We start from the raw sequence: 12,715 nt of genomic DNA, 5'->3' as shown, positions 1-12,715 counted from the left end.
CCGCTCGTTAACGACTGCCTGGTTGCTAGACGACTCAATCTGCGACGCCGACGGGTAAACACTATCGTCTATACGGAAAGACAGCAGCCTTTTAACGGATTTAAGGAAGCTATGCTTCACAGCCCGCATTACCGCATGGGCTGCTTATTACTTTGGAAATTTAGCTGTCTTAAACGACGTAAATTCCCAGTTGTAGCATAGCTAGCGTCTCTTTTGCTGCCCCGTGTGGTTTTTCTTTTTTAACTACAACAAGAAGAGAGGAGGCGACCTGAAAGTGAGATTTCGGACTTGGAAAAGATGACCGAATTACAAGTAGAAAAAGTCGCGTTTTCCAACTTAACATAACGTTTGTTCACTCGCCATGTTTAGTGCCAATGCTAAGATGTCTCTGGAGGCGAGTGATGTCCAAACAGATGAAGACTGTGAAGAGCTGGTGAGTCTTGGTTGACTCGAAAAAAAATACAGCTGTTTCCTTAAACTGACTTTACATTGGTTCTTTTTGGAATTGCCTATTAAAACTGGTTATGGGTATATAATTTATATTGGGTCTATAGTTTACAAACGGTAGTAGTTTATGGCAGCTGTTTCCAACACTTTTGGCTTCTTAAAGGGGATTTCTGCCTTTGTATCCGTGTCTTACTCCTCTTAGGTTGAGGATGGATTCTCTCTTCCTGCTGACGTTCCAGTAAAGGTAAACAAATGGACTCATGAATCTCATCTGGTCGTCATGCCTTTGCCACATCAAATTAGTTTCATAAATACTCCTGTCCTCTGCTTTACCCCCTCGTATTTGTCCTCTGTTAGAAATCAAAAAGGAAAGCTTATTCTGCCAAGCCTCCTCCTTCTCCAAGTAAGTCCTGCTCGGCTGCTCTGTGGGCAGTATTTTCAGACTTGACAAGAAAATCCACCTTGAAAGTTATGTTTTCTTTTTGTATGTTTAGGGTCTCCATACCTCACCAGTCTGAATGTGAACACCAGGAAAGCAGCAGTGGGAGCCTGGAGACTGCCGACGGCCTCTCTGGGGGACACTAGATTGAGCACTCCTGGGGAGACTGGCCCTGTTCGCCTTACTTCCCTCAGCAACGGCCATGGTAGGCATCAGGAAAACACAACAAACTCTGTAGATGGTGTTTCTTCTCAGGGCAATAATGTCACAGTGAATGAGTTTATCTGCCTTCTGGTAATGGAATGGTGTATGGCAGGCTGTACAAGAAAAACAAAGAACTAAAGGAAACTGTAGGTTTGCAGATGCTCTGTGGCTTCATCACTTCATCATATCTGAACTTAAATGCATTATTCACGCTAGTCATGCTCTACAGCTTGGCTTGGCTTCGAAAGTGTTAAAAGTATGAGTCAGATGCAGTTTGTTTCAACCAGACTTCTATTTTTTTTATGTACACGTGGTACAGAAATCTAATACTTTGTTATTAAAAACAGTAGAAATCTGCCAAATGTATAAAACAGGAACTCAAAGCATGTTGATGGTAGCCTCTGTCTGTTTCTCCCTTTCAGGTGTGTCCCAGACATTGAGATCAGAGTGTGATGACACACCAGAGCTCCTTAGACAGACCCTGAGCACGAGGAAATCCAAACATCTCCAGTCTGCTTCCAATGGTGAGAGAATGTGTTTGTGGATTAGACTTAGAAATGCAGAGACAGGCAGTGCTGAAGGTCAGGATTTTTTTTTTTGTGCTGAGCAGAAAAGAGTAGCAGAAAAAGAAAAAATCCTGGATGTGAGGGAGTGTGATGTGATATTAGTGAGTCAGTTTTTTCTTTCATAACTTGCAAGGTCAGAATGTAGGATATCCTCTTTGTATAATTATGTACGTTCTCCCATTATTTGCAGGCTTTACTTTAGTTACAAGTGATTTAATGGAGAAGGAAGACATGTATGATGAGATCATTCACCTCAAGAAGGTAAAGAGTAACACAATAACACTTAAAAAAAAACAAAAAACACAGTAATTGACTGATTTTTATTCCTCTGCAAGAAAAAGGAGCATACTTTTTTCTTTTTTTTCATATGCACTCCTTATGTGTTGAACTTGATGTTTGATTAGTCACTGGTGTTGTTCTCTGCAGAGCCTAAATGAACAGAAGTCTGACAACCAGCAAATGAAAGCCAAACTCCGACGCCTGGAGGAAGATAATGCTAAAAGAGAGAAACAGATAGAAGCACTGCTGGATCCCACTAAAGTAAGATCAGAGAATGTCTTTTTTTCTCTTTATATTTACTTTAAAGAAAATGTGAGGAAAAAAACAAACAAAAAAAAGCAATGTTTTTCCTGTAGGGATCTGAATATACACGTAGTTTGGTGGATAGGAAAAGAGAAGGGAGTGTGGTGAGTATACCCAGTGTGCTGGTGAACATGCCAGGAATAAATTTAAGGTGCATTTATAACAAGAGAGCTGATGCTGTCTGTCAAGGTTATCACTGGACTGAAGCAGAGGATCCTAAAGCTGGAGCAGCAGTGCAGAGAGAAAGAAAACGCCTTTAGGTAATACCATCCACCAGCTTTGTAGATATCCATTTGGTTTATGTGTAAAAAAAAAAAAAAAAAAAGCGAGATGCTCAGGTGATTCTCTTGTTTGTTCAGTAAACTACAAAGTGAGCTGAGGACCACCAACCTGGAAGAGCTGAAGATCCGAGTAAAGTCATACTTTGAAGAGGTAAAATCAGTCCCTCTCTGCCCACTCTGAGCTTGGCTATGTGTAAAGGAATCCAGTAAAGTGGTTGTGTCTGCCTTATCTTTTAGATCCAGAGACTGAGTATGCTTCTTGAAGCTGCAGAGAAAAGGTTTGCATGACTGAAACCCATGTTATAGACCTCCATCTATATCATTTTTTAAGGTTAACAAATAAATAAATACATTTCTGGCATTGAGTCTTCTTTTCCTGCTCTGTTACAGCTGTCGAGCAGAGAGTAAATGCTCCCAGAGGCAGCAAAAAGCTTTAAGCTCCACAGTTCACCGTCTGTCTGAGAACCTGAAACAGCTCCAACAAGAGAACGTGGCGCTCCGAGAAGAACTCAACACTGACAGTCCTGCTGGAGGAGTGAAAGGTCTCTTCTCACACGCCACAAAACAGTGCTGAAAAATCACCTAGATTTATTTACCATTGTAAAAAGTTGTTCTTCCATTTTTTTTTTTTTTTTTAGACACGACAACCTTTACACTCACTGCGTATTATACATATCTATAAAACTGTGAGGGGTAAATGGCCAACGAAGCTGGAACTGTGACAGTTCGATTCCATTTACAAATCATGACAGTTTGAAAGTGATGAACTCTTTATCTTAAATGTGTTTTACATGTTGAATTAATTAAAGAGATCGGTTACAATACAGCAGTTTTGCAGTGCTCAGTATGTTGTGAGATATGCTGCGACATTTTAACTGTGTAACTCTTTGTATCATTATTATTACATTTTATTAATGCGGAAGTTCAATTTGTTAGCGGTCAGATGCTGGCCATCAGTTCCTGAGAGGTTCTTCTTCTTCTTCACTGCGAGTTAGTTAACTTCTCCAGGATGGCACATATTGATGTGCCATCCTGGAGGAGTTGGACTACCTGTGCAACCTCTGTAGGGTCCAGGTATCACCTCGTGCTACCAGTAGTGGCACTGACCCTAGCCAAATGCAAAACTACTGAAAAAACAGTCAGAAAAGATGAGGAGGAAAAAAATGTCAGTGGCCTCCACCTGTAAAACCATTCCTGTTTGTGGGTTGTCTCGTTGTTGCCGCTCTAATGCACCTGTTGTTAATTTCATTAACGGCAAAGCAGCTGAAACTGATTAACAACCCCCTCTGCTACTTAACTGATCAGATCAATATCCCAGAAGTTTAACTGACTTGATGCTGTACTCTGATTAAAAAATTTTATTTTTTTTGAGCAGTGTAGATAAGGATGCATACTGTCATGTAAATCTCTTCTCAGTTGTCTTGTTGCGTTAGCCATTCAATATTAATCTGTAATAGTTTATTTTTTGTTTCCAAGTATGTTCTGAGATGTTTCAGTCTTTGATGGGAAGTTTAAACCATCCATCCAACTTCTTACGCTTATCCATTTGAGGGTGGCAGGGGGGCTGGAGCCTATCCCGGCAGTCATAGGGCGAGAGGCAGGGTACACCCTGGACAGGTCACCACCCTGTTGCAGGGCCCGGAAGTTTAATGCATTACTTAAAACAGATTATTATCTCAGTTTTAATGTAAAATAAATATCTGCCTCTTTTTTTCTGAATTCACAAATTACATAAAAATCCCATTTGCAAGGATTTGCATTTAAAACAGGTAAACTCTGATACTTCTAATTATGTTAGTTTGTCCAATCACTTTTAAGCCAGTGAACTATGTAACCAGTTAATGCAGTAATTTTGCTGTACCCTTTGAAGTAAAGCAGAAAGTCTGCACTTCAGTCACAGCTTGAATGCTTCATTTTAAGCCACATGCAGAGGCAAAATTATGAAAATTGTGCTAATTTCTAAATACCTGTGGACCTGATTGTAAATGACATAGCAGTATAGTAAGGCATAAACAGAAACATAAGTCCTGCAAATAGAAGTCATTTTTTTTAACCCTGCCTTAAAGCTTTCTCAGTTTCTGAGCTACAAAAATGCCTCCTTCTGTCTCCTACTAAAGCGTGCTGTTATAAAACTTAATTTTCAAATCCTAAATGGTTAATACATTTTTGATGGATGAACGCTATCACTCCAGGTATCATTAAGTGCATTATAAAGTGTAATTTCCAGTCGAAAGAAACAAAGAAATTGATGTTAGTCTTCACAGCTTTCCTGTGTATAAGAAGAGGTGAAAGGAGTGAAAGATACTTGTGGTTATGGATGCAGATGGCATCCAAAAGACCTGCAACTGTGTTTTCTTGATAAATTTCATTCATTGTGTCTACGTAAAGACCTCACAAATCCTAGGTTTTTTTAAGGCACAACTAAAACTAAACGCAGTGCCTTTAATTTACACCAATAAGGAGTCTAAATGCACTTGGATTTTGAGTGAAAATCTTGGAGATCGGGAGGAAGCTGATAAGTCAGCAGAGCAACCCATAAGTGTTGTCCTCAAAGAACTACTCGGATGAATATAGACATGTCAGATACTGTTAAACTGTGATCAAGAGATGTGCATGAGTCCAGCAATTTTAGACTATTTCTACACATGTAAATAAGTGGATTATATGAATGCAGTGAATGCTAATCTCTTAAATTACTAGTGGTTAGCGGTAATTAGTAGTTAGTGGTTATAGTTCATAGTCAGAGCTCCTTTTAAAGAGTGTAACAATGCTAGTTTTCTGCTGTTTTCTGTCCTGTCACATTACTGAAAAAAGTGTGTGTGTGTGATAATGTGTCCCAGATTATAGGGAGTGGAGTAAACAGAGACTGCTGAGACGACTGTTGGAGGTGGAGAAGGTGAGAAGAAACTGTAACCAGTTGTCCATGTAAACACATGCAGTCTCCTGCCTCTATTTATAACCCTGATCAGACTCTCTCCTCCTGTCAGAGGCTGGAAGGCAGCAGAAGACACTCCCAGTCACAAAAGAGCACCATCCAATTGGATAAGGAGGTCCAGACCACACCCATTGAGAGTCTGGGGTTTACCATGGCAACAGAGGCAGTGGTCTCCGTGGGAACGCTCACTGAGGAGAGAGACGATGTTTTTGAGTTGAGGGAACGCTTAAGCCAATTGGAGGAGGAGAAAATGGCACTTGAAGAGTTGCTGTCAAGTAAAGAGTGAGTGATGAGCAGCTTGAGACCAGTCAGTTAAATAACTTCTATAATCTAAATAAATGATAAAAACCTGAAAGTGAAAATGATTAAAGGTGGTTTGGTGAGCTGTGACTAACTTTAACGCATTATTACATCAGTAAACGCGGCCATTGTTCTCTACTCTGAATCTCTGTTTCTGTGTTTCCAGTGATGAACTCAAACAGTTGAAGACAGACAGAGAAAAACTGGAGAAGGAGACGCAACAATGGAAAGCTGAGCAGAAAAAACTACATGATGAACTGAGACGGCAGCATAAGTATATTTTTACTCATGTATTTGATTCAGTGTGTCAGACATAACATTTCTAGATTCTATTTGCCTTGTTTATAAAAGTGTAATTGCATTCCAAGTTTAAGTAATAACAAAATATATAATGGCATGAGTGACTATCTAATCTGTAGTTTTAGAATAATATATGGATGGAGTTTGCTTTTCATGCTTACCTTTATTGTGAAGCACCACAGCTGGAAAGACCAACTTCAACTTTTTTTGCCTACACAAACTAACTTATGCTTCGGTTTCGAGTTGCATCTCACTATGTGTTTGTTTGTTGCTTTTTTGCATGTGTTTTGTGTTTCCCAGACAGGAGTCGAAACAGTTGCAAGCGAGAATTCAAACTCTGGAGGAGGAAAGAAGTAAACTTGCACAGGCTGAACTCTCCTCTCTTCCTCCTACAATGGCAGAGGAGACTCATGAGGACACTCAGGGCAGCACAGGTCTGGGAGAGGAGAGGGTCAGTGGATGCAAAGAGGAGGCAGAGGGAGATGAAGTATTAGCTGCAGATGAAGAGAAGAAAGAAATGGAGAAAGCAGCGTTGGACATTCAGACTTGCTGGAGGGAGCACAGAAACAGGGTATGTAACACACTTATGCAAAGGAAGTTATTAATGTCTGACAAAAATATTATGTAAAAAATGTCTAGACATTCTGTCCCAGATTTCTCTTTCTGTCCATAACCATTGCCTGCATTCTTTTTTAAGGACACAGTGATGCTGCAGTCAGCTTTAAGAGGCCATCTCCTCAGAGACTCACAGCTAAAGGAGCTGCAGGAAGATGCACAGAATCAGGTTTTACCCAGACACTTCCACACAGACACTCTCATCAATCTGGACTGGTAAAGCAGCAAGAACCCTGTATAATAAAAACAGTAAATACTGCTTTTCCTGGGTACATGAAAACTTTTTTTCTGTGTTATCAAAGGTTAATTTTAACATAACTAGTGCTGATTTTGTTTTTGTAATGCTGGATAATTATCAGCAGGTGTGTGAAGTGTTTTCAGAAGCAAAAGACTGAAGCTTCTGCAGAGTTGCAGTGAACATAAATAACCACTAGGTGGCTCTAAAAAACACTTTCTGTGAGTTGAGTAATCATCCGCCTGCGTCTCCCCCACTGAACCTTCTTGGTCTCTTCCATCCCACCCATTGCTCACCTGCTTTCAGGTTGAAGAATCATCAAACTTCAGTGATGGAGCTTCCTCTGTTGATAAAGCACTGGATGATGATGATGCCTTGACAGTGTTACAGTCTGCATTCAGGGGACACCTGGCTCGATGTAGTCTTGCACAAGAGAGGTGACTAATTTATACACTCAATTTAAAAAACAAAACAAAACAACAACAACAAAAAAAACCCAGATGCTGTTTAAATACAGTGCGTTTTCCATAATTACTTGTGCATGTTTGTGTTTGTGTATTAGTCCTGTGCCTTCTTTAATGGAAAACAAATTGCCCACGCTGGTACCAAGAAGCAGTCAATTACCGCATCCATCCAGCAGAACAGGTGAGGATCACGTTGTTTTTTTTGTTTTTTTTCTTGTGTGTATATATAAACAAACATACAACAAAGTAAAACATTTATTTAGGCAGAGTGTAGCAGACAAAGAAAAGTCACAATATAGAAAGACAAGTTGTCCGTCTGTCTTCAATTCAGGGTTAAGGGGTTTATGTACCCCTACACACTGTACAAATGTATTTAATGCCTTTGTGCTACACTGCAACTGCTCAGTGCTCAGACTTTATATTCGCTGATGTACGCACCTCCCTGCTCTCAGGTTCCAAATCACTTATGATTTCTTCCCCTGGCACTGCTTTGTGTATTGATGGATTTCGCTGGGGCAGTGATGTAATTCTCTTGTGCCTGTCTGCTCTGCACCAGCGAGAGCATTGTCTGCCTCTAATAAAATAAAGACTTAAGAGGGCACTCAGCGGACCTTCACACCACTGCTTCCACTACTTACTAGGAGTAGAAAGAACTGCTGAGAAGCTTCAGAACTTTTTAAACAGAGGAGAAAATGGCAGAAAGGGGGGAAAAAAAAAAAGCGTTTGGAAGAATATTCTCCAAACTCTGCAAATAATTGAACATGAATTAAACTCAAGAGATTAGATCGTGCAGAGATCATATTTAATGAGCGCACATCTTACAGCGAATACAACAACAACAGCTGTGATGACTCGAGTCTGTCGCAGCATCCCATCAGCAGAGCGATCACACAAAGAGTTGCTGTAATTTCTCGGCCTCATACTGCGATACAGTTCATCTGAAAGCTGAACCATTTTTCCTGTTAAATGTCAAAATAAGAGTTCAAATGACTATGGTAATTAAACATCACCAGATAAAATGAGAGACTAACCCCATATGACTGAATTGCTCTGAGAAGTATCCTCAGTCACTCCTAAGCTAGGACTGAGTTCTCTGAGAATGTTGTGTGCAGTTGTTTCTGTGTTTCAAGAGCCCTGCCTTACACTTCTGTTTGCCCTAAATGACTCCTCCATTACTTCCCCCACTATCAGTATCGAGCAAGGTCGACAGTATACTGGTGCATAGAGCAGAGCAGCGACGTCAGCGTTTTTCCCTGCATGCTTACAAGAATGTGGGCTTGTGGGCTTCACTGAGAGAGTTTAAAATACACCATCCCAGCTTGTGTTCAAGCTGAGAATGTGTTCTTTCTTAGAGATCTTTGCAAGAAGGTGTGCATTCAAAACTTTTTAGTTTTCATGTGCCATACTTCACTGGGTACAATGTAGTTGTACCATATTAGTAGTACAACTACATCACTAGTTAAATTGATGTTTTTTACCTTGTTCTTATGTCCATCTGATGTTTTTCATAATATGTTGAAAGACCTATCATAAGCAACATGAACTCCATGGCAAGCATGATTCATACAGCCGGGGTTTCATTTGTTGAAACCTTACATGTTTAATCAATGCCAGGAGACACACTTCAACCTTGACATGGCAAAGTTCATATTTAAATGCATCCTGTTAGTACTGTAGGAGCATCAGCTATACATGTGTTTCTGAGGGTGTGTCTGAATTGCATTAATTATTGTGTGTTATTTTGACGACAAGATGCTGCATCCCTCGGTGATGATGGTGAAGAGGAAGGTGCAGAAGAAAACATGCGGCCTTTGTCTAGCACTTATGCCTCCAGGAGGACACTCACAAAAGGTCAGAGATGTTATAGCAAGTTCTTTTACTGTATCAATAGCACATAAATGTTTCTTTCTTTTTTTTTTTGAAAACAACCATTTTTTGTATGTGTAGGTGTCTTTGCGTGTTCATTTCTTTAGTGGTCTTTAGTATTAAATGCAAATATGAAAGATAATTACAGAGGAGTGAGTCAGCGCACCTATATGCATGTGTACTATATGTCTCCTTCAGCCCAAACTGAATTTGGCACAGCAGAGATCGATGGAGACGCTGCATTCAATTCTGATGATTCTGATGACATCATCGTGTCTCCGTCACATCCACCGAGAAGCTGAGAAGTCTTAATGTTACAGACCTTACGCTCTGTGTGTGGGTGTGTGTGTGCGTGCGAAATTATAGTTACTACAACTTCTTACTGATCCTGCAAATAAAAGCTGGGATATTCAAACATTGTTCATGATAAATATGGACACAATATTCACTGTGTAACGAGTTGCTCCCAGCCACTAACAGGAATATTCACAGAATGTATCTCAGTGTTGATGTAAGGTTATGAAATGGTCTCTTTTTTTTTCTCTTTTATAGAAGAGAACATAAAATGAACATCCCACTTTTTTGAATGCGATATTCTTGAGCCAAATGTCCCTGTTTAATTAGTCAGATTTTATTTATTTTATTTATTTTTTTTTTTGCCAAAGTGCCTGCTGTATGGAAATTCAAATTCAAAATATAGCTGCAAGCAGCAAAGAGGGGGCCAAGCAGCGAGATACGACAGTTGCTAGGAAACAAGTTGTGAGAATAGCAAAGAAGAAGTGTTAAGATCTGCCATCAAGTTTTAAGGTAAAGCACTTTTGTTAATTACAGCTTCCCCCCAAAGGTATAATAACACCGAATTCTCTGTGCATCATCAGGGAGGGGTCCAGAAGCCTACTGTGAAGTTTGATCTTGATAGGCCAAAGCATTGCTGAGATTCCTTTCTGGTGGCTTTGTCATTAAATTCGATTAATCGTTCAATTCAATTCAATTTTATTTATATAGCGCCAAATCACAACAAACAGTCGCCTCAAGGCACTTTGTATTGTGGGTAAAGACCCTACAATAATACAGAGAAAACCCAACAGTCAAAATGACCCCCTATGAGCAGCACTTGGCGACAGTGGGAAGGAAAAACTCCCTTTTAACAGGAAGAAACCTCCAGCAGAATCAGGCTCAGGGAGGGGCAGTCATCTGCCGCGACCGGTTGGGCTGAGGGGAGAGAAAGACATGCTGTGGAAGAGAGCCAGAGATTAATATCAATTAATGATTAAATGCAGAGTGGAGTATAAACAAAGTAAATAAGGTGAATGAGAAGAAACAGTGCATTATGTGAACCCCCCAGCAGACTAGGCCTGTAGCAGCATAACTAAGGGATGGTTCAGGGTCACCTGATCCAGCCCTAACTATAAGCTTGATCATAAAGGAAAGTTTTAATCCTAATCTTAAAAATAGAGAGGGTGTCTGTCTCCTGAATCCAAGCTGGAAGCTGGTTCCACAGAAGAGGGGCCTGAAAGCTGAAGGCTCTGCCTCCCATTCTACTCTAAAGTATCCGAGGAACCACAAGTAAGCCAGCAGTCTGAGAGCGAAGTGCTCTATTGGGGTGATATGGGACTATAATCCGTGGCAGAGACGCAGTGGGTAAGTGCTTGCCTTGCAGCCGGAAGGTTGCAGGTTTGAGCCCCTGTCCCTGTGCTGTGTTGTGTCTTTGGGCAAGACACTTAAACCACATTGCCTAACGGTAGCGCCGGTCTCCGGCTGCATGACCGCAGATGCTCGTCTCTGGATGAGTGATCTGTAACGATCATTTCGTTGTGTGCCTTGTGCGCACAATGACAGTGAGTTGAATCTAATCTAATAAGGTCTTTGAGATAAGATGGGGCCTGATTATTCAAGACCTTGTAGGTGAGGAGAAGGATTTTAAATTCTATTCTAGATTTAACAGGGAGCCAATGAAGAGAAGCCAATATGAGAGAAATCTGCTCTCTCTTTCTAGTCCCTGTCAGTACTCTAGCTGCAGCATTTTGGATCAGCTGAAGGCTTTTCAGGGAGCTTTTAGGACAGCCTGATAAGAATGAATTACAATAGTCTAAACTGGAAGTAATAAGTGCATGAATTAGCTTTTCAGCATCACTCTGAGAAAGGATGTTTCTAATTTTAGAAATATTGCACAAATGCAAAAAAGCGGTCCTACATATTTGTTTAATATGTGCATTGAAGGACATATCCTGGTCAAAAATGACTCCAAGATTTCTCACAGTGTTACTGGAGGCCAAAGTAATGCCATCCAGAGTAAGTATCTGGTTAGACACCATGTTTCTAAGATTTGTGGGGCCGAGTACAAGAATTTCAGTTTTATCTGAATTTAGAAGCAGGAAATTAGAGGTCATCCAGGCCTTAATGTCTTTAAGACATTCCTGCAGTTTAACTAATTGGTGTGTGTTGTGGGTAAATGCTTCTGCAAACCAAAATGAAATGTGATAACTTCTGCGAGACTTGCTCTGAAGATCATAGATATCAAGTTTCGTGAAAATCTTACAAAATTTGCGCCCTGTAAAAAATTATTTTCATTTTGCATAAAATCCAATATGGCGGCTCAGTCAGGCTCGAGACCTCTGACCTCTGACAGCATCAGCAGGCACACAGATTTCACTGTAAATCTGAACATATGAGCAGTTATTGGTCAAAACACATTTTTACTAATTAGAGCACCCCCTAAAGGTCAAGTGTCACCAAAATTCTTCTGCTTCCTTCTGAATGAGTTCCAAGTCTACGTGCCAAGTTTGATTTTGAGAGGTTAAAGCTTTGCTAAGATGTGAGCTCATTTCCTGTTTGGTGACATCGCCTCCGATATTGATCATTGGCTCTGTTGGGCAAGCACTTTAAAAAAAAATCACAAATCCATCTGATAGATTTTGTCAGGCCTGGTCTGAAGATGATCTGAGTCAGTTTTGGTGAACATTGGACAAACTTTGTGACCTATGAAAATTTTTGAAGGATTTCCTAAAATACATGACGTCATAGGGTGCGTTGATTCAAGGATTCCAACCATACATTGATTTCCAGCCACACAGGTCACAAGTTACAGTTGCAAACACAACCCCAACTTTGCCTCAGTGGTGACGTTGCAGTGCTCAAGGTGCATAATTTGGTAAAAATGATAATGAGACTTCCTCAGGAAGTGTGCCAAATTTCACAATTTTTGACCAGCTGGTTCTAGGGACTCCATAGACTCCCACTGGAGAGGGGGAAAAAAAGTTGATGATGATATAATAAGAAAACCTGGAATCACTATAGGTGCCCACAGCCTCGCTGCTGGGCCCCCAGTTACAATAATAAATGCATTCATTTCTGCTAACCTGGCAGACATCACTGTAAATTCATCTGGATTTCACAGGCTGAAATAATAAAATCATTTTTTTTCACATGCCTTATTTAGTAATACATGAAAGTCAGCACATTATGTTTGCTTAATTCATCA

The 12,715-nt window shown here is 40.3% G+C and overlaps 1 protein-coding gene across 4 annotated transcripts; it reads left to right on the top strand.

Moving 5' to 3' along the window:
* iqce (IQ motif containing E) lies at positions 1–10,285 on the top strand. Of its 4 annotated transcripts, XM_030735970.1 has the most exons (22): positions 1–274; positions 370–433; positions 650–691; positions 805–850; positions 942–1,091; positions 1,513–1,614; positions 1,847–1,917; positions 2,083–2,196; positions 2,292–2,342; positions 2,428–2,498; positions 2,598–2,670; positions 2,757–2,797; positions 2,910–3,061; positions 5,360–5,415; positions 5,489–5,736; positions 5,921–6,028; positions 6,355–6,625; positions 6,752–6,838; positions 7,211–7,341; positions 7,467–7,549; positions 9,121–9,219; positions 9,433–10,283. In XM_030735970.1, exons 2-22 carry the CDS (start codon positions 383–385, stop codon positions 9,534–9,536), a joined length of 2,151 nt encoding a protein of 716 aa, XP_030591830.1. In that variant the 5' UTR covers positions 1–274; positions 370–382; the 3' UTR covers positions 9,537–10,283. The 4 variants fall into 4 exon arrangements, with proteins under 4 accessions (XP_030591830.1, XP_030591815.1, XP_030591822.1 ...); XM_030735955.1 differs by having other exon boundaries at positions 1–433; XM_030735962.1 differs by having other exon boundaries at positions 1–433; positions 5,507–5,736; positions 9,433–10,282.
* The last annotated feature ends 2,430 nt before the right edge of the window (positions 10,286–12,715 follow it).

The sequence above is a fragment of the Archocentrus centrarchus genome, chromosome 1 (genome assembly GCF_007364275.1).
Source record: "Archocentrus centrarchus isolate MPI-CPG fArcCen1 chromosome 1, fArcCen1, whole genome shotgun sequence".
NCBI lineage: Eukaryota > Metazoa > Chordata > Actinopteri > Cichliformes > Cichlidae > Archocentrus > Archocentrus centrarchus.
Note: the sequence above shows the minus strand (reverse complement) of the source record. Positions and strands in the feature narration are given on the sequence as shown.

What these genes read in the sequence shown, in the direction of transcription:
- iqce (XM_030735955.1), top strand. Translation starts at nt 362, where the DNA reads ATGTTTAGTGCCAATGCTAAGATGTCTCTGGAGGCGAGTGATGTCCAA. An exon ending in ATGAAGACTGTGAAGAGCTG is followed by an intron (nt 434 to 649) that starts GTGAGTCTTGGT and finishes TACTCCTCTTAG; the next exon opens with GTTGAGGATGGATTCTCTCT. An exon ending in GGAGGGAGCACAGAAACAGG is followed by an intron (nt 6,626 to 6,751) that starts GTATGTAACACA and finishes TTCTTTTTTAAG; the next exon opens with GACACAGTGATGCTGCAGTC.